Below are 21,343 nucleotides of genomic sequence, written 5' to 3' on the forward strand. Positions count from 1 at the left end.
GGAAAATTGGCAGCACATACCTTGAGACTCCAAAAAGCTGCACATTTTTAAAAATTAATTAATGTATTTATTTATTGGCAAAAAGAAAACATTTATTTAACTCAGATTATTTTCTTGCTTTAACTAGGAACTTGAACATCAGAGAGGAGCCCTTATGAATGAAATCCAAGCTGCAAAAAACTCTTGGTTTAGCAAAACCCTGAACTCTATCAAAACGGCCACGGGCACCCAGCCATTGCAGCCAGCACCGGTCACCCAGCCACCCAAGGAGAGCACATAGTTCCAGCCTTACCCAAGCACAAGAGCACAATGTTCAAAGCAGTGGAAATCTGGGAGGATTCTTCCTGGTGTCCCTTTGAAGGAAAGTCAAGGAGGCCAGAAAACAAGCCAGAATCTTTCAGTAGCTCTCTTTCTTGTATGACACTTTTCAAAGGGAGGGTATTTAAACTGACCTGTTTTATGTTGAATATCTATTTTCCAGCTTCTTCATGGAAGGCCATGTTCAGATCCATCATAGTATTAACACATTATTTTGTTTGCCTGATGTTTAGTTGGAAATAAGTAATTCAGAACTAAATGCTCTTTTATTTAGAACTAATTATTCATAATTATTTTTATCTTACGTAAAAATGGAGATATCTGTTATTCCAAGGTTGAAGTGAAGTGATAGGAAGATCTTTGTCACAGGAAAAAAAAACATTGAAACCTAAACCTCTTAGCTTTTCAGGATTTATTCAGATAAAGCACACTGTGGGGCCAGGCATGACTGCTCTCAGGTTTCCTCCTGAGCCTGATTCCCAGGGGAGTGATAATCCTGTCCAAAGGAAAGAACCAATCAGTGATCATTGGTTTACTTTCATTATCTGGAAATGAAGTGCCAGGAATAGATGGGCTATTCAGATTATACATTAGGTAAAAGGAACTGAGATTTTAATAAGTGTAGGTTAGGATCATTTGGGCTGTGGTATTCTAACAGATCCTTTTAAGAACTCCACATGGGACTTGTGAGTTCCTAAGTATGCCTAAGTATGGACACAGATGTGACTTCTGGCACTTATAAAGTTAAAGGTGGATGTTGCGCCTTACAGACTTAGGGAGCCTTTACCAGAGACGCCTAAAAAGTCCCAGGTTCAGCCATTGTGCTGAATAGAGTGGAATACAGAACCAGGGACAGAGTATTTCATTTAACATTGATAGATATTTGCTAAGGAAACACTAACAATACTGTAACTTTGTTAAAGGACATAGTATTGAAATGAGAAATAGAGGTCAGGCTCACATCATCTTAGCTTAATGTTGGGCAACTTTTTCCAATTTCGGTAGTTCACTGAAAACGTGTCCTTCATACCCATAAAGAGATACAAATGCATTTGTAACATTTTTGATTGAATATAAAATCTTTACAGAAATACTTATCTCATGGAAAGGTAAAGCTATTGTTTAAAAATTAGTGGAAATATTTTTTCAATTATATTTAACATGCCTATAAAAATAGTCCTTGCAGGAAATTATTTGATAAGAGCAAAACTATTTTTATTTTATAAACTATTTTGGAGGCCTCTGTTCCTTTCACACCAACCAAACTACTATTAGATATGTACAACAACATTTGTTGATATACATCATTGGCCTCATTGTTGAACATATTATTTGCAAAGAATCTTAAACTCTGCAGTGCCAGAATGATTTTCATCTGTGCCATATGTTGCAATTAAAAGTAACACACCCTTAGAAAAATCAAATAAGAGCCATCTCCACCCCAGGAGGATACAGCAAGTTGCTCACGGTGGATCTTTTCCTCTAAAATGATCTTTTATGTTCTAAAAAGTGAAATCCCCTTTTTCTGTGTTTATATTATCTACAGCCCATAAAACTGATGTGATTATTATGTTATACTCATCAGATAATACTTTTCTTACATAAATCTTTTGTTGTTCTGACATCTTTCATTACAAAATTTATTTTCTTACCAAAAAGGAACATAACTCAGCATTCCAGGTGTCTATATTGACTTTAATATTCTCTACATGGTGGTCTAGAGAAGCTAATTTTTTTTTTTTTTTTTTGTAAAATATAGTAGCTAGAAAATGTTATCTTGGCACTTGTTTTTGTAAATCATTTCGTATAGGCTGTTAGCTTTACTGGTACTTTACGCTTTGATTCCAAGAAGCCCTGTGCAGTTGCCTTATCAAATGGCCAGCTAAATTAAAGATGCTCTTTTGTGTTGTGAATTTCATAATTCTGTACAGAGCTTGTTTCAACTTACAAAAATAAGTACATTCCACAGAATGCCTAAAGTGCATAATTTTCTTTAAATAATAGGTGAGGGAGAAACATAATGGCTCTAGGTTAATCCCTTATCTGGAGACCTTGTTCAACTTCATAGTCCCTTTCCTTTTGAAGAGAAAAATCCTCCCCCAGCCAAGCATGGTGGCTCACGTCTGTAATCCCAGCACTTTGGGAGGCCAAGGTGAGTGGACCACCTAAGGTCAGGAGTTTGAGGCCAGCCTGGCCAACATGGTGAAACCCTGTCTCTATTAAAAATACAAAAATTAGCCAGGTGTGGTGGCGGGCGCCTGTAATCCCAGCCTATTCAGGAGGTGGAGGCAGGAGAATTGCTTGAATCCAGGAGGCAGAGGTTGTAGTGGGCCAAGATTATGCCATTGCACTCCAGGCTGGGCGACAAGAGCAAAATTCTGTCTCAAAAAAGAAAAATCACCAGGTACATACCTCTCAAGTTTGATAAGTCCATCTTTTGAGTTTTCTTTTAGCTCTTTCAAAAGATTGTAAGGGCAATACATAGTTGTTTTTTTTTTATTCTCCAGCCCCATATCATACTTGGATATGCCTGTTGGTACCATAAGCCTAAACTCTCCCTCACTGCAATGCCTTTGAGTCAGCAGCAATAGTAAAGACAAGAAACAAAGAAAATTCAGAATTTGGTATGTGGTATGATTGTTCATACAATATGTTATAATAGCAATATTCCAAACAATATGTCCTTCACTGTCTGTTGTTTGAAAACTCATGCATCCCAGCATGAAGTAACTACTAGTTTTAATTTCACTTATTTTGAGATATATTTGAGAATTGCATCTCTTCTATTGAATTTCATTTAGAAGAGATGAACCAGCCAAATATCCAGGAAAGTTTCAAAATATTCTAGTGTTTTTCATCCTTTCCTAGGATGTGCTCTGTATAAAACATTCCTCTGAAAATCTAATATTTGTAATATCTAAGAATTGATCATTTCTATTTTCATTAAATTCTGTAGAAAAAAATAAATGAATGAAATTCAACTTCATAATTCAGCTCATCAGCTTTTATATCTTGAGAATCTTAACACATTCTTTAAATCTGAAAGAAACCAAGCTGGATTTTGCAGTGCATATGTTTGCTAGCTTCCCACATCCTGAACCATGTCAAAATTTGGTTATATTTAGTTATATATAATTTAATGCAAAGAAATTCTCAGTTACTTAATGTTCTGTTTATTTATGAGTGCCTATCAGGAACACTAATAGGAATGCCATTCAACTGGTGTCTTCTCCTGCCCTTCTCCCAGCTGTTAAATTAGTACTTTCTTCTTCATTGGCTTTCTGAAATGCCCTGAGTAAAGTAGAAAAGCGACCTTTGTATGGATGTGGGGATATTTAATACTATGTATCTTGTTTCATTTTTTTCTAGGGTGTATTAATATTTATTTTTCTCCAACGCCTGCTCCATTTTCTTAAAATATTTTCCAGTTAATAGTTAGTTGCTTTATTTCCTAGCTGAAGTGAGAAAACCAAGAGAAAACAACACAGATTTGGGCAGAGGAGATACAGTTAGATCCTTAAAGGAGTCAGCCACCCACCCAGAAGGAGAATCACATGTGTAACTGATGTAGGGGTTTAAGCCTTCTTTTACTTTCGCTAAAATCAGTCTACTAACTCTTCCACCAACCTTTGCATCAAACACTTAGGTAGCTGCCTGATTAGGGGGCCCCTTGAAGGGGGAAAAAAAAACTTTTAAAAAATTAAATGCCTTGGTTTTATCTTCTGGGAAAGAACACTTTTACTTAATTAGCAAGATGATTACATTATATAACTTGCCCTTAAAAACACTCCAAAATACTGACTCCTTTGCTCCAATTACAAGTGAGAGAGTGAAGAAATTCTGTTGTATGATTTGAACACTATTAGGTTTGTATGTGTGTTTAATTGGAAGAATTTTATATAGAGTATCTCTGCTTCTTTTGTTTCCCTGGGTACCACACAACCAAATACACATTGAGATTTCAAGAAATAAGGATGAAAGCCAGAAGGCCAGACCACAGCTCTGCAGCCTGTTTCCTACTATCAGATATGAAACTCTTTCTCATTACCATGCTGATAGTCACACTGAACTAGAACTGTCCCAACACATACTTTCTCTCTCATAGTGGCTTCCATTTAACACAGGCAAAGCCCTTTACCTTAGCAAATTCTTTATCTTTCAAAAGTGACCAAAATGAGGACTTCAACCTTGGTTGCTCCTCAATAGAGATGCTGATCTTGAGTTGTAATGAGAAAAGTGGACATATAGATTTTAGTGACTGCAGTCAGCTCTCTGGCATTCCTTTCTCAGTTTGCATCTAAAAGACTACAATATGTCAAGCTTATCTCCACCTGAATTTGCTGCCTACTATAAAAACATTTCATTAATATATCTCATTCTTCCTACCTCCATCTCTGGTTTGTCATTAGTGGTATTCTGAAAAGCTTAAGAAAAAAGAATCATTGAGTAGAAAGTGAACATTTTAAGTTATTTTCCTTTTTCACTGGCAATTAGTTAACATGTAAAATCTTTTCCATTAAACTCTATAACTTTTAATAACTATATATTATATATGGGATAAAATATATGGACTGAATTGTGAGAATATAAACGCATCGAGAGACTCTGGTGTCATGAAAGCACAAGAATAAGGCTGGAGATGGTCCCAGATCCAAGATGTCCCAAAAGCCTTTTGTATCAGTTTCTCTATTTTTGGTATTTTGCATAATGCATGGATCCTTAGTTCAAATGAGGGACACAGTTTCTCAGCCCCACTTCTTTCTTTCCAACTCCTACCTTTCCCTTGCAGAGGAGGTAGTAGAGATTCTGAATTATCTATTATGAATTCTATTATTTTGTCCATGGCATCTCTAATGAAAACAGGTTCTAGAATAAAGGAGTTGATTAGTCTGAACAGTACTAATTAACTACAAAAATGTTAGTGATCAGCCTCTTCCTCTATAAACGATGACCAATTAGATGTTTCCATAATTCCATGTATTATGTATAGTACACTCTATAAATGTAAATGTAATGCTTGTCTAAAAAGTGCAATTTATCGTACATTGTCCCAACAAATGTTTACTTTTATAATTGTTACGAACTTGAATTGGATTAGTATTTTGTTTTTATGTGTGAATGAAGCCTTGTGAAATAAACAAATGCAACTGAGAAGGTAACAAGGTGACTGTTTTTGTGAGCCAGTGATGTTTTCAATGCTTTGTGTTGCCCCTTTGGCCCCATTAAGCAGTAATAAACATTTGTTCTGAAGTTCATGTATGTCTTTTTAATTTTTTTTAGTTGACTTTATTCTGACTCATTTGAACCCAATGTTTATGTAACACTTCTTACACCTGACACTAGACTCCAGTCAACTTAGAAAACAGTATATACCCTGCAAAAATGATATCCTGTGCAGCACCACCACAAAGTGCCTTATTTTCCTCTCTACTGAGGTTCCTTGATTCCAAGTAACAGAAACCTTTGCAAGCTAGCTTAATAATAGTAATTTTAAGAGGCAATTAACCAAAAGGAAATAGGATATCTGTATCATAGGTCCCAAAGGCCAAACACTTGGGCCTGAACTGGCACTAGGACAAGGGGCTGGAATGCTATCAGGACCCTGAAAGCAATTGTTCCCATAATTGTGCTTCTGCTTGTCCTTCCAGATGACACTTACCTGCTTCATTCTTCTCTCTGAAAACAGGCTTTCTCTGCTTCTAAGTACACAGCTACCAAGTTTACATATCCTCTCTTCAAACTACCAGCAGAAGACTGCCATCTCAATTGTTCCAATCACAAGTTCTGGAAAAAAAATATGATTGGCTAATCCCGGGTCAGGTAGCTGCTGTTAAGTCCTTTAAGGTACAGCAAGGTAGGAGATATATAATTCAAACTAAACTTCAGAGGCACTTATGAAAGTGGAAATCGTGTGCAGAGAATCCCAATCATATCTCATTTGCATTTGCATTTTGTTCTGGGAATCCACGGAACCCAAGTGAAATACCAAGAGATTGGTCAGCTCCTCTTGGAATTCGGCATGTATTAAAAAATAATAAAAGACTGTAAGATTACAGATTTTGGTCCAAATTCAGACCACAGACATCTTTCATTTGGCCATGTGGTGTTTTCTGTTTGTTTTCTGAGACGGTCTTGCTCTGTCACCCAGGCTGGAATGCAGTGGCGTGATCTCAGCTCACTGCAATCTCCACCTCCCAGGCTCAAGTGCCTCCCACTTCAGCCTCCCAAGTAGCTGGGACTACAGGCAAGCACCACCACGCCTGGCTAATATTTCTATTTTTTACAGACAAGGTTTTGCCATGTGGCCAGGCTGGTCTCAAACTCCTGAGCTCAAGCAATCCACTTGCCTCAGCCTCCCAAAGTGCTGGGATTACAGGCATCAGCCACTATGTCTGGCCCCCTCTGGTATTTTAAACAATGTGAAATTTTACATAAAAAGTAAAACAAAATTACTCAGAAGTGCTCACTTCAACAGCATATACACTAAAACTGTAATCTACAGAGAAGATTGGCATGTCGCCTGCACAAGAATGACACACAAGTTAATTAAGCATTCCATATTTTGCACAGTCCCCAGAAGGTCATTTCTTTATCTACTGACAAGCCCCAAGAGAACAGTATGAGTCATAGCAAAAAAAATTAAAAATTCAAGATATCCATTGAATTTGGCAGTTAGGAAATCATAAGTAAGCTTGACAGGTACAATAACTGGGGGAAGCAGAAAGGCTGCCTGCAATCGGACAACTGAATGAGAAATAATTTCATTTTGAAAAGAAAATTATTCCAAACTTTGGAAACTAGGCAAAAAGGTGAGTGGCATGTCCTTTCAGTGTCAAACCAAGGACTAGGGGATTGCACTTTGTTTATTTCATTGTTTACTATTGATTTAAAAGTCCTATACTGAATCTATACAGTAACTTCTAGATTTTTGTCCAATAAGAATGCAAATCCCTACTTCCTTTCCAGTGGAACAGGTAACACCAAAAGTTAGAGTTTATTACCCTGTGACACATTAACAGGTTTGTATCTAACCTTCCCACCTTACACTAACATTACATTGTTAAATTGCCTATAAATACCTGGCTACTCAAATACACTCTCATTAACCAATGAGTTGAATTAAGTATTTGTCACATGTCCATTTATATTTGCACAATATTGTCTGGAAAAGCCTCCCTTAGTGTTACTTCTGAAAGACCTAAACAGAGTGAAGAAACGATCTGTGTGATGAACTGGAGGAAGAGGATTACAAGTGGAGAGAAAGCTGGGTACAGACTTGGAGGCAAGAGCAAACCCAGTGGGTTCAATGACTAAGAAAAATGCCAGACTGTTTAAATCAGGGAGTGGGGAAGGAAGAGTGGTGAGAGATGGGTTCTGATGTGAAGCTCATAAAGGTGAGATAAGATACGTAAAACACTCAAGTTCACAGTAAGGAGTTTGTACTTTATTTTAAGCCTAATAGAAAGCTGTCAGAGGTTTTTAAGCAAAGGGATATAATGATCTGAAAAGATATCGCAGGCTGCTCTGTGGAAAACTAACCCTAAAGGCACAATGGGGAAGCAGAGAAACCAGTTAGGAAGCTAAAATTTCAGACAAAATAATGATGGCTTGCACCTGGGTGTGTAGGGTAAGAATTATCTTTTCCTTCTACCCATTTTAGGCTCATTGGCTTGGGATGCTGTAACAAAAGACAAATTAACAAGAGAAAAGCATAAATATTGTTAGTTTTACATAACATGCAAACTTCATAAAGAAATAAAGACCCAAATAAATAGTTAACCTTAGTGTTCTTTAGAGTAGGTTTGAAGAAGAATGAAGAATTGTGGGAAAATGTGATGGGGCTAAAAGACTGTGATCTAAGGGTAATAAACTGGGGGAAACTTAGCAAGGCCTGATGTTCATATTCATCTCTACGTTCCTGTGTTTTCAGAGATAAAGATGTTACTTTTATTCCAGGTATAGACAGGGCAACTCTCACATTAGGGTATTACGTCCTGCTTCAGGGCAGAAAGGTGCAAGAAAGTTAGAGACATTCCTGCATATGTTCTTTCTCAAATTCCTTCAGTTTGAAGTATTCAGTATGTCTAGGTGCCATATTCTTGGGTAGCATGCCCCAAACCCCGTCAGGTGGTAGAAGCAGAGGTTGTGAGAAGTCGTTTAATTCGCTACATATTTTGAGATTAAGCCAGTAAGGCTTGCTATATGATAAGATGTAAGGCCTGAGATAGAAGACTCACCTGTGACGCCTTAGCCTGAGCAATTAAGAGAATGAGGTGACTGTTCACTGCATTAGGTCAAGCTTTCACTCGGTGCAGTGTGATATCTGTTTTTATTTAATTATGTACTTAACAATTCCAGGCTATTGGTTGGCCACTTAAAAAAAATACGATAAAATACACAGCTCTTAGTTCATCCCACGAACTTTGACAATTGTATGTATGGGTGTAATATTTCTATTACCTTGGCAAATTCCCCCCCACCCCCGCAGGGCCTTAAATATAATCTATAGAAGAAACTACGTACATAAAAATACGTTTACAACTTAATTTCTAAAGTGAACCCACCTATTTATAAATCAGTGTCTAAATCAAGTAACATTACCGGAACCTCAAAAGCCCCCTGGTGGCTCTTCCACGTCATTGTCCTTCCCACTACGCTCATTAACACCATGGGCTAGTTTTTAGACTTCATCTAAATTGAACCACACAATATGAACTCTTCTGTGTCTGGCTTCTTTCCCTTAATGTTATTTTTTGTGTGAAATTCACGCATGTTGCGCTTCGGTAATTTATTTTTGTACTGTACTTCCGATTCTTTATTACAGATAATGGTCAGCCTCCATTTCGCTAAGAGCTTTTTTTCCTCTCCGAGTTGCTGATTCTAATCGCTGCCTTGGGCGATCTATAAAGCTGAGTGCTCGCTATGTAACCTCTCAGGGGTCGCCGCCTTGGACGATCAAAAAAGCTGAGCGCGGGCTATGTGATCTCTGAGGGGTTGTTTCCAACCGTGTTGTTGACATCTTGAGCCTGCCAAGGACTAGAATAACCTGAAAACTAGGCTTCTCTGGGGTCTCGCTGAGAGGCAGCGTTAGAACCAGAAGAGAACATCGTCTCCAGAAGACATTCCACCATTTTCTTTGATGGTAAACAGGCTCACTTATACCGAATCCAAACCCAGGCGAGAACTACGGACTCTTGAAATGGTCGGTGAAAGAGGCGAAAGCACCAGGAAATTATGCTTCAACAGTCCACGACAAAAGGAGGGTCTGAAACTGTGGCCAAACGCCGACCCTTTCGTTAGGGCCTTGACCTGGGCTTCCGCCACGGGGCCGGGTCATGTGGCCAACGCAGCTCCACCTCCTACCGCGGCCAATGATGACGACACGAGGTCGGAGCGGACAGAGAGCGGTGACGTCTCCACTGCGGCAAACTCACTGAAAATCAAACCGCTACCATTAGGAGTCCTCCACGCTTAACATATCCATTCATTCTCGTTTGAACATAACCAGGCAGCTCCTTCTCCCCATTTTTTGCCTTCTCGCGGAGGCTGAGAGACTAGCCTTACACAACATGGCTGCCTGGTGTGTCTGGTGTCCTAGAACGGACGGAAGACTCTACTCAACTTCCCACTTGGACTCCGAAAATCGGTACGTTATTTCCGGGGCTGGGTTAAGGCAGCGGTTCCGAGCTGCGACTGCGCAGCCTGGCCTAGTGCGGTCAAATTACAATACATAAAGTTGTCGGGGCGGAGAGTAAGGCATTACTCTGCTCGGACTGCTGGTTCGCTCGCGAGACTTGAGCGTTGCTAGGAGATTCGGCAGGCGGGCGGAGCCAGACTCGGCGGGGCGGGGAGGGGCGGGGCCACACTCTGCGAGGCGGGGAGGGGTGGGGCCAGGCTTGGCGGGTGGAGCGTGCTCGCGGTGGGCGGTGGCGGCGGCGGCCTCGCGAAGGTTCCAGATCCGTCGCGTGCGGGAGGCGGGCTGCGATCTCGCGCAGGGTCGGTGTGCTCGCGGGCTGCGGCGCCGCGACTCGTGCGAGTGGGCGTCTGCGCTCGGTTTGAGGGCTCCGCGCGGCGTTTCCTGTTCTCTCCTCTGCGCGGCTGCAGCTCGGGCCTTCGGCCTGATCCAGCCCCCATGGCTTCAGAAGAGGTAAGTGGTTCGGCCCCATCTTCTTCATGCTCCCCGGCTGGAGCTGCAGTGCCAGCCTCCCGCCCCACCGCCGTTTCCGTGGGCTGAGCCGCCCTGCGGCGACCTGGTGCCGCGGCAGTCGGCGCGCCGCCTTCCCTGGGGGACGCCTCATTCGCCCTTTCCTGCGCCGTCGGCTCCCCGCGCTTCCTCTCGGCCTCGCACCCCACCCGCCTGCCGGGCCGGAGCAGGGGTGTGCGGCGATTCTCCGTGCAGGCGGTGCGGGGAGTGGGTCTGAGAGAGCTGCCCCCTGCGCGTGTTCCTCAGGCCCTTTCTGCGCTGGTTTCCCAGCCAGAGGACAGGAAGCTTCATTCAAGCAAAGCTGGGTGCAAACATGAGTGTCGTTTATGGTAGAGGGCGGTTGGAGGGTGAGAAGTTTTCGGTGCTAGCACTTGAATTCTCTTAGTCATGTTTTCTCTACACACGAGGAGCTGTGTTACTCTGGGCAAGTTGTTTAGCTTTTCAGTGTCGCAGTAGCATCCGTTTCATAGAGTTGTTAAAAAGTATGATTTCTAGGGGTTTAAACCAGTGATTGGCAAACAGCAATCTGCTGTATGTGATTTTTAAAATAAATAACTTGGAAAATTAGTTGTAATTAATAGTAAGAAACCCAATGGCCTGTGTTAAAGCTCCGTAAACTCTGAACGTTGGAGAATTAAATTTTATGGAGACTTGGTTTGCTCAGTTAGAAAATGGGAATGATAGTACTTGTATTGCTCATTTCCTGGCCTAAGGGGGAGGTGAAGACGGAACAGTTATTCACAGTTAAGTGTTGTGTGTGTAGTAACTAGATTTGCTTTATGAAAACAAGTACTGGGAAATCCCAAGCCTTTTTTTTTTTTTTTAACTCAAAATCTTTTCTTTAAATGAAGAAAAACTCTGAGATTTGTGTGTTCTAGTATTAATCTAGGTATCTTGTGACAAGTCTTTTAAGGTAGGTCTTGGGTACTATGTGCCCCTAGGAGAGAACTTCAGTCATGCAGGTGGATAGCTCAGTGTTAGTCCTCTTGAGAGTAGAGAACGTTCTCAGTTTAGGTACTTAGAAGTAGACATTTAAGGACACTTCATTTTTGTTTTGTTTGAGATAAAATTCAAGTTTTTAACCATTTTAAAGTGTATAATTCAGGTATTTTTTTTTTTAAATATATTCAGTGTAGTGTAGCCATCACCACTGTCTAGTTTCAGAACATTTTCATCACTCCAAAAAGAAACCATTTAGTGTCTTTTAAACAATTGCTTCCTATTCCCCCTCAGCCCCTGACAACTACTCATCTTATACTTTCTGTGAATTTGCGGATTCTAGGCATTTCATATAAATGGAGTCACGCTGTATGTGGCCTTTTGTTTTTTGGCTTCTTCAACTTAGCACTAACATTTTCAGGTTCATCCATGGTGTAGAGTGTATTAGTACACATGCTCTTTATGGCTAAATAATATTCTATTATATGCGTATGGCACATTGTGTTTATCCTTTCATCCGTTTATGGACATTTATTTCCACTTCTTTTTTTGAGATGGAGTCTCGCTCTGTCGCCTAGGCTGAAGTGCAGTGGCGCAGTCTCGGCTCACTGCAATCTTCGTCTCCCGGGTTCAAAGGATTCTCCTGCCTCAGCCTCCTGAGTAGCTGGGATTACAGGCGCGCGCCACCATGCCCTGCTAATTTTTGTATTTTTAGTAGCGACCGGGTTTCACCACGTTGGCCAGGCTCGTCTCGAACTCCTGATCTCAAGTGATCTGCCCGCCCGCCTCGGCCTCTGAAAGTGCTGGAATTACAGGTGTGAGCCATGGCGCCCTGGCTTATTTCCACTTCCTGACTAGCATAAAAATAATGCTGCTGCGAGTGCTGTGTACAAGTTTTTTGTGTGGATGTGTTTTCAGTTCTCTGGGGTATATACCTAGGAGTGGAATTACTGGTTCAAATGGTAACTTTTTGAGAAACTGTTAGACCTATTTCCAGAGTGGTTGCATCATATTTCCACAAGAAGTGTTTGAAGCTTCTAGTTTCTCCACATCCTTATCAACATTTGTTATTTTCTGGGGTGTTCTATTTTTGTTTCTTGGTTTATAACACCATCTTGCTGGGTGTGAAGTGGTATCTTGGGAATTTGATATGCGTTTACCCAATGATGAAGATGTTGAGCATCTTTAATGTTCTTGGTGTCCATTTCTGTATCTTTGGAGAAATGTGTGTTGAATTCCTTTGCCCATTTTTGAGGCACATTGGTGTTAATGCCTCCTAGTGAAAAATTAGGAAATAGGAAGATAGAGCTTGAATGCGTTACGGGTAGGGATAAAAAGGAAATAAAATTTTTATATACGTAAAACAAATACATGCCAAGAAGGCAAGGAAAATTACATAATAAATTAGATAGGAAACTATCTAGGACATCTTAAAGTATTTGTGCAGAAAAAGCAGATCTTTTTTTGGTTTCAAGTCTGCCAACAACAGAACTGAGGAACTGTCTCAGTTTTAAGTTTTTTCAGTGGATACTTTATAATAAAAAGAGTAATTTAGAGCCAAAACTGGCAATAAAGAGGGCTTGGGAATTCAGCCATTGGGGGAATCCCTTGCCTAATTTGAATTACTTTTCTGATTCTGCTAAAGCATTCCTATTTCAGTCAAAAAGCAAAACCTCGTACTTAGACTTACTATATTTCATTTTACATTTCAATATTTTATGAATTAGGAGTTGTAGAATCAGCGTTTTTTTTTGAAACCATTAAAATGTATTATTTTGAACTGAAACATCTTGGTTCTATGCTCAAAAGACGAGTTTGCAAGAGTTTTTGTCATAGTATTATGAGCTGTTCTTGGAAGGGGAGAGTGTGGACAAGAGGGTTGGGCAGAGTTGAACTTTTTTTTTTTTTGATACTGAGTTTTGCTCTTGTTGCCCAGGCTGGAGTGCAATGGCGCGATCTCGGGTCACCGCAACCTCTGCCTCCCGGGTTCAAGCAATTCTCCTGCCTCAGCTTCCTGAGTAGCTGGGATTACAGGCACATGCCACCATGGCCGCCTAATTTTTGAATTTTAAGTAGAGACGGGCTTTCGCCATGTTGGTCAGGTTGGTCTCGAACCCCTAACTTCAAGTGATCCACCCGTTTGGCCTCCCAAAGTGCAGGGACTACAGGTGTGAGCCACTGCACCCGGCGAGAGTTGAACTTTTTATACCATGTCATCTGTTGTAGATAGGCAAAACTAGGGCATCTGAGTTAAATGAGATAATAAAAGACTAGTAGTAAAAGAAAAGAATTAGTTCTGTTATTGCATTTTATAAGACTATTAAGAAACAAAGGCTTTCAAACGCTGTTGTGCGTCTGATATTCTGAGTTATAAAGCACTAAAAGACTTTTAAATTGAGCTTTTGATATAATCAAGCTGTGACACAAGATTTTTTTGGTCAAGTTGCTAGTATCAAGCTAGAGTGTAAAGTTACTGTAAGAAGTGAAACAGCTGTTTGGAAAGATCTTGTGTATTTGCAGTATGTCAGAGGGTAATTGGGGGAAAAAGACTTAGGCTCAATAATTTTCTAACATTGTCTTTAACTCTTGAATTTCATAAAATGTTGCCTCTATCTCTCGAAAGTAAAAAGAAGTAGACTTTAATAGATGATGGATTGGCATGAGAAGAAAATGAGAACGTGGTGGCTTTTTCAAAAGATAATTTCCAAGAGTATGTTGCATTTTGGGTCTTTTGTCACCTTCTATGCAACCAACTCCTACACTTCTAACTGTAAGACTGACCCAGCTTCAGAGCAAGACTTTTTCTCAAAAGCAGAATTTTTTTTTTTTTTTTTTAATATTTTGTCTTAAAAATTCGGACTCTCTTTATTTGAGGTATTTGAGGTGGGAAGATCAGTGAAGACCGATCAGTGAAGACCAATCAGTGACAGAAAATGGAGCATTCATTACCTCAGTAAAGTTTGCTGTGTAGCATTTTACCATGGTCACTGTGTGTTCTCTCATCTCTTAAATTTTTAAAAGTGTCTAACATCTGATGACACTCGGATTAGATGTTAAAGGAAATCTCTGAATCCCTTGTCAAAAAAAAGTCTTTGTTTTACTGTTTAAATCGCAGATGTTTCTTGTAAATATTTTAAAGCAAATATAAACTGGAAAATTTGGGTTTGATTACCTATTTATTGTTTGTTCAAGATTGTTCAAAGTTTTCCTTTTGGGAAAAAAAGGAAGCTTGAGTTAATTACAGTTAATAAGCTGGAGGGAAGAACTGAAGTTGCAACTCAATCCTAGAAAATTTAGATGAACCTCTTAATTTTTAGTGCTTATTTCAGTAAGTTGAAATGAGTGATAAGCACAATATCAAGCTATTTCCTTATTGATCATAGCTAACTTATTTTTTGTCTTAACACAGCTACAGAAAGATCTAGAAGAGGTAAAGGTGTTGCTGGAAAAGGCTACTAGGAAAAGAGTACGTGATGCCCTTACAGCTGAAAAGTCCAAGATTGAGACAGAAATCAAGAACAAGATGCAACAGAAATCACAGAAGAAAGCAGAACTTCTTGATAATGAAAAACCAGCTGCTGTGGTTGCTCCCATTACAACGGGCTATACAGTGAAAATCAGTAATTATGGTATGACTTGCTTCCCTGTGGCCAGTTTTGCCTCCGAGCAACCTATTCCTCATAGTGATCTAACAAATTCATCTTTAAATGAGTTTTGAGGCTGTGTTTTCGGTGGCTTGGAGGAAGACCCATCAGTTTTTATTTAATAAAACTTTCTTTAGATAGAAATAGGAAAGGATACATTCTAGAAGCTGTTAACAAGAATAAGGTGATTTACTACAAAGATGAGGAGTAGCAACAAGGAAGGAACTTATTCTGAAATTATTCAGTATATATGAGGCACCGCTTTGGTGGTGGTGGTGGTTTTTAATCATGTTTTATGTTTCACTCTGCCAACCACTACAATTAACTGAGGAGAGGAATCCAGTTAAATTCAGGAAATATTTTTGAGCACCTAATGTATATCACTATTGTGCTTGGACTTACGGATACACAACAGTGACTAAGACCCAATCCTTTCTCATGGTGTGGTTGGGACATAGACGTATAACTCATAGCATAACAATGTATTAGCAAGACAGTATTAGCAAAAACTAATACTGTTTTCCTTCAATGGTGTATATAGTGTTTTTGTTTTGGCGGCAGTGCAACTTCAATGAGAGTGATGAGCTCTCATTGGAGCAAGGACAGTCTGGTTTTTCTTTGTGCTAATAATGTCTAGCACATAATAGGTAACATAGCTGAGGAAATAATTCTGGAGGTGAGGAACAGGGAGAATTAGATGAGTGTGAAGGGTGAGCTGTACGTTCAGCAAAAGGAAGGGAACAGCATGAGCAGAGGACATGAATAGAGACTTGGAAGGCATGATCTATTTTGAGTATTGTTATAGTGAAAAGCATGTGTATGTCGTGCTTAAGTGATGTACTATATAGTACTACATGAAATTGCACCGTGTACTCAGTTGAGTATGGGAAACTGGTCTGAAGGTGTTTAGGATTATGGCATTTTAACCAGGAACATAGATTTGTGTTGAGGGAGAAACTTGTCAAACCGGAGGATGGACTGACTGGGAAGAAACTATTAATAAATGAAGTTCTCTGGAACCCTCTAGGGCATTTTTTTGATCAACACTATGTTTCTTTTTAATTTTCGTGGGTACATAGTAGGTGTATGTATTTATGGGGTACATGAGATGTTTTGATACAGGCATGCAGTGTGAAAACACGTCATGGAGGATGGGGCATGTTTCTATTCCGTAGGACTAAGTGAGGAAGAGTCAGGGATATGTATGTATATATTCTTGATAAACAGAAGATGCTTTTTGTGAAGTTTTTTATTTTCTACAAATACAGTGGTATTTTGTGAAGCGTATATGTCTTGTATGTTGACAGAGTTCTTCTAGGTTAGAGACTTGCTGGTAGGTTGATAATACATACTGAAATGGCATTTAATAGATACCAGTAGGTTTGTCAGATTTGGATGAAGAATTGGAGTCGTTTACATTCTGTTTTGCCCTGGAAAGGAATTAAGAGCGCTAGGATTCCATTTGTTATACTACTTAGAGAAGTAGAAATGGTTATGGAATTAGACAGTATTGATACTTAGCCATCCAGCTTAGTGGAGAACTACCGATATTTAGATGTGGGACAAAATTGTTTCCATAAAAGCAGTAAATGAACTAATCTTAAAGAATGTATTTAGTGATCGTATTTTTATTCTGAAGGATAAAAAGAGCATAGGCTTTGTATTCAGAAACCTGGATTTGAATCTGAATTCTATCACTTGTTAGATGCCTAACTTTGGGTAGAGTACTTAACTGCTTTGAGGCTCCATTTCTCAACCTAGAAAATTTCTTGGGTTTCAAATTTTTGTATGACTGGATTTTCATAATTTTACTTTCCTGAGTTATGAGCCATGTGCATTTGCTGTTCTAGAGATAGTTTCAGAGACTTACTTATGTCCCATCTTTTGTTGTCGTTGCCAGGATGGGATCAGTCAGATAAGTTTGTGAAAATCTACATTACCTTGAGTGGAGTGCATCAAGTTCCCACTGAGAATGTGCAGGTGCATTTCACAGAGAGGTGAGTTCTCATTATATTGGGAAAGACGATGATCATTAACAGTCAACATTGCCTTATCTTGAGACTCTTTTCTTTGCAGTTTTTAAAATTCTTCTTAAATTTAGAATTAATTATCCTTTACAACTACTTTCAAGAGGTGAGCATTAACTGGCCAAATGCACACCCTGAAATAAAGCTAGCAGCTTTTTTTCCACTCTGATGGAGTAAGAGTACCTTTCATAGAACTAGAAAGATGATGTATTCACCATTGTGTTGCAGGTCATTCGATCTTTTAGTAAAGAATCTAAATGGGAAGAGTTACTCCATGATTGTGAACAATCTCTTGAAACCCATCTCTGTGGAAGGCAGTTCAAAAAAAGTGAGTGCTTTTTTTGGTCGTAATATTCTGAAACCTTACCAGATTGAACCTAGCTGATTTAGAATTGAGAGGAACTGGAATGAATTTGTCCTGTAACAGGGACCACTGCCTGTTTTGTGAATGTTTCACTGGGACATAGCCAGGCTTATTTGTTTGTGTGTTGTTTGTGGCTGCTTTTGTGCTACAATGGCAGAGTTAAATGGCTGCAGCAGACCACATGGCCCTAAATGAAACCTAAATATTTACTGTGTGGTCCTTGACAGAGAACATTTGCCAACTCCTTTTGTAGAAGAATAGGCTGTTGTAAGAATATTCCATTAAAATCAGGAAGGAAGTAAACGTTTGAAGGTAGTTAAGAGTGAGACTTGAGTTTTATGCCAGGTTTACCGCTTATTGTTTGTGACCTTTGGCAGCTTAATCACTCTGTGCCTCAGTTTCTGCATTTATGCAATAGTAATAATTTATTTCACAAAGTTGAAATGATACACTGAAGTGCAATACCATATGTAAAGTGCTTAAATTAATGGTAGTGTTGGCATTGTGCATAATACTCGTATACATAAAAGGAGGTCTTAAGCACTTAGCCTCCTTGGAGTTAGAAACAGCTATAAAAATAAGGAAACTGTCTTTTAAAAACTACTCTTTATAATTTTTACTAAATCAGATAGTCCCTCTTTTCTGCCTAATTTGAATAAATGAAGTTTAATGCATTAGGTATATACATATGCCATTCTGCCATCTGTTTTTATAATACATAATTACTTAACAGCTTACAGGTGATACTCAAATATAGTTGGATTTGCTGTATTCCTGCACCCTTCCGCATCCACTAGTCCCGTACGTAGAGTACCAAAAGATCCCTAGAAGTCGTGTTGATCATTGTTTAAAGACCTGTACATTCATTGCCCTTCTTTCACACTTTCCAAATGCCTCACCTTGCTCCATACTGCCTTATGTGACTTGGTTTCTTGCCTATCCTCGACCCCTCTTATTATATTACTATCTCTCTCAGTCACTAAAATCCAGCCACTCCTCCTGCTCCTCAAACACACGAAGATCATCCCATCTTGGAGCCATTCTACATGGCTCTGCCAGCTGCCTTCTCCTGACCTTAAGCTTCAGCTCAGATTTTGCCTCAGGGAGGCCTTCCTAATGAAGTTCCTGCTCCCACCCCCATTAACACCTGCTTTGTCTTGCCAGCACTTTCTAGGATATGACGGTATTCAAGTTTTACTTATTTACGGTCTTTTCACGCCATGAATGTTCAGATTTTGGCCTATTCATACAAGTATTACTAGCACCCCAAATAAGTCTATACATACTAGGGACTTGATTAATTAAATAATTGTTTTGTCTTCTAAGCTGTATTTCTTTTCCCGCTTTTCTTCCAGGTCAAGACTGATACAGTTCTTATATTGTGTAGAAAGAAAGTGGAAAACACAAGGTGGGATTACCTGACCCAGGTTGAAAAAGAGTGCAAAGAAAAAGAGTGAGTCTACTTTCATTTTTTAAAGAATTTTAGTGTATTGTTTCAGATCATAGATTTTTAAGTTTGTCTTTATGGATAATATATTTCTGCTTTCAACTGTCAGAAACTACCTGAAGAGGGCGCGTCCAGCAAGTTGCTTTTTAAGGTCTTTGTAGTTAACAGTTGGCTCTTTAGTGTGGTTGTTAACCCTAGGCACTTCTATACAAATACTGTGCCCATTCCCAGATACTCTGTTTCAGTAGTTCGAGAGAGGCTCAGATACCCCTGTATGTTTTAAATTTCTCAGATGTTTGTGATACGTAGTTGTTTTCATTGTCACTGGTTTAGAGTGAAAAAGATAAAATATTTTTATCCTCCTTAATAATGACCTTTTAAAAATGTTTATTCAATGATACTTGCATTCTAGGTCAGTTCATCTTCTAGAGGTACTGACTAATTCAAGACTCAGGTCCAGATCTGTGTATCTCAGGCTTAAGAGGAGAGCTTTTCTAATTATAAAATACATGAGCTTCAGGGTACATCCATGTGTAATGTTTGTGATTTTCCCTCAATTGTTTTTTTCCAAATTATGAGGAAACATGCTTTTAAAAAATGAAAACAAGTTAGAAAATCAAATCTTTACTTTTTTTTTTTTTTTTTTTTGAGACAGAGTCTGGCTCTGTTGCCCAGGCTGGAGTGCAGTGGCCGGATCTCAGCTCACTGCAAGCTCCGCCTCCCGGGTTCATACCATTCTCCTGCCTCAGCCTCCCGAGTAGCTGGGACTACAGGCGCCTGCCACCTTGCCCAGCTAGTTTTTTGTATTTTTTAGTAGAGACGGGGTTTCACCATGTTAGCCAGAATGGTCTCGATCTCCTGACGTAGTGATCCGCCCGTCTCGGCCTCCCAAATCCTTACTTATTTTACCTGTTAAAAATGAGGCCAGGCGGGGTGGCTCATGCCTGTAATCCTAGCATTTTGGGAGGCCGAGGCGGTGGATCACCTGAGGTCAGGAGTTTGAGACCAGCCTGGCTGACATGGTGAAACTCCATCTCTACTAAAAATACAAAAATTAGCCGGACATGGTGGCACGTGCCTGTAATCCCAGCTACTTGGGATGCTGAGGCAGACAGAATTGCTTGAACCTGGGAGGCGGAGGTTGCAGTGAGCCAAGATCGCACCACTACACTCCAGCCTGGGTGACAGAGTGAGACTCCGTCTCAAAAAAAAAAAAAAAAAAAAAAAAAAAAAAATCATGGGAAATCCCTGTGCCTAAAAACAGCCCCTTACTATTTTGATGACCTCTTTCATGCACCAAGTGTGTGCATGCTTGGTAGGTGTGTGGTGTTTTCATTAAGATGAACTTAGGCTTGCCATTTTGATTGTGAATATCTTTGGATACACTGTCTTCCCTCTTATCCCTCTACTTCCTGCCAATGTTAACAACCTGAATTATAGTATCTTCCCCCGTGCCTTCATTTCTCCATTGTTGTATATATTTTCTTTTTAAAGGAAGCCCTCCTATGACACTGAAACAGATCCTAGTGAGGGATTGATGAATGTTCTAAAGAAAATTTATGAAGATGGAGATGATGATATGAAGAGAACCATTAATAAAGCCTGGGTGGAATCAAGAGAGAAGCAAGCCAAAGGAGACACGGAATTTTGAGACTTTGAGGTCCTTTTGGGAACTGTGATGTGATGTGGAAATACTGATGTTTCCAGTAAGGGAATATTGGTGAGCTGCATATATAAATTTGACAGATAGCTATTTACATAGCCTTCTAAGTAAAGGCAGTGAATTCTCCATTTCCTACTGGAGGATTTATTTAAATAAAATATGCTTATTAAACACTCCTGCAAAGATGGTTTTATTAGTACCTTGGTCATTTTGTTCAAGGAAGGGTTATAATTGCATTCTCATGTGAAATATAAAAAGCAAGTCTTGCCCAATAAAAACGCTACATTGTGTGTATTTTTTGTTCAGCTAAGAATTGGAAAAGTATTTGCTTGCCTTTAAGTTACTGACATCAGCTTCCACCAGTGTAAAAATTGAGTAAAACCTGAAGTTTTGCATAAAATGCAGATCGGTACCTGTGCTTGAAGGTTGCTGTAGAGCATCTGACCCCTTATTACCACCTTAAGCAATGTGTATGCCATGCATTACCATGCACTAATTCAATCACAGGTGTTTCTATCTAGATTGAAATATGTTTGTCAATGAATATAGAATAGAAACTAAATCTAAACATGACAATAATAGACACACATCTTTGTATGGTACCAGTTAGTTTTGCCGTGGATCAGATGGTTTATGAAAGTAATAACCATAAAGCAAAAAATAATCTGAAAGCCCGTCTATTCCTATGCTCAATAAAGTTAAGTTTTTCTTCATTAGAACAGTTTTATGATTTATTT

General features: G+C 39.4%; 2 protein-coding genes, 1 long non-coding RNA gene and 1 other non-coding gene across 23 annotated transcripts in view; 3 read left to right on the forward strand and 1 right to left on the reverse strand.

Annotated features, from left to right (window-relative positions):
• Positions 1 to 5,573, forward strand: part of RABGAP1L (RAB GTPase activating protein 1 like) — a 799,577-nt gene extending 794,004 nt beyond the window's left edge. For all 17 annotated transcript variants that reach the window (XR_010581946.1, XM_065531860.1, XM_065531858.1 and 14 more), the window contains one exon: positions 128 to 5,573. Coding sequence is in view for 16 of the 17 variants with exons in the window: in XM_065531860.1 (XP_065387932.1) it covers positions 128 to 280 (153 nt within the window). In the remaining variant the exon portion in view is untranslated. The remainder of the gene's footprint in view (positions 1 to 127) is intronic.
• Positions 5,574 to 6,777: 1,204 nt separating this feature from the next.
• LOC123570941 (U6 spliceosomal RNA) lies at positions 6,778 to 6,883 on the forward strand. The gene has a single exon (XR_006695169.1). It is a non-coding gene; the product is annotated as a U6 spliceosomal RNA (small nuclear RNA).
• Positions 6,884 to 7,743: 860 nt separating this feature from the next.
• Positions 7,744 to 9,923, reverse strand: LOC135967766 (uncharacterized). Its single transcript, XR_010581996.2, has 2 exons — positions 8,883 to 9,923; positions 7,744 to 7,996 (listed from the first exon to the last, which is right to left on the reverse strand). It is a non-coding gene; the product is annotated as an uncharacterized lncRNA (long non-coding RNA).
• Positions 9,698 to 21,322, forward strand: CACYBP (calcyclin binding protein). 4 transcript variants are annotated; one of them, XM_074017896.1, is made up of 7 exons: positions 10,217 to 10,465; positions 12,016 to 12,276; positions 14,871 to 15,090; positions 17,006 to 17,102; positions 17,361 to 17,460; positions 18,852 to 18,949; positions 20,438 to 21,322. In XM_074017896.1, exons 3-7 carry the CDS (start codon positions 14,985 to 14,987, stop codon positions 20,592 to 20,594), a joined length of 558 nt encoding a protein of 185 aa, XP_073873997.1. In that variant the 5' UTR covers positions 10,217 to 10,465; positions 12,016 to 12,276; positions 14,871 to 14,984; the 3' UTR covers positions 20,595 to 21,322. The 4 variants fall into 4 exon arrangements, with proteins under 4 accessions (XP_065388002.1, XP_073873997.1, XP_065387999.1 ...); XM_065531927.2 differs by having other exon boundaries at positions 12,177 to 12,276; XM_065531930.2 differs by lacking the exons at positions 10,217 to 10,465; positions 12,016 to 12,276 and adding an exon at positions 9,698 to 9,964.
• The last annotated feature ends 21 nt before the right edge of the window (positions 21,323 to 21,343 follow it).

This window comes from Macaca fascicularis, chromosome 1 (genome assembly GCF_037993035.2).
Source record: "Macaca fascicularis isolate 582-1 chromosome 1, T2T-MFA8v1.1".
NCBI classification, from domain to species: Eukaryota; Metazoa; Chordata; class Mammalia; order Primates; family Cercopithecidae; genus Macaca; species Macaca fascicularis.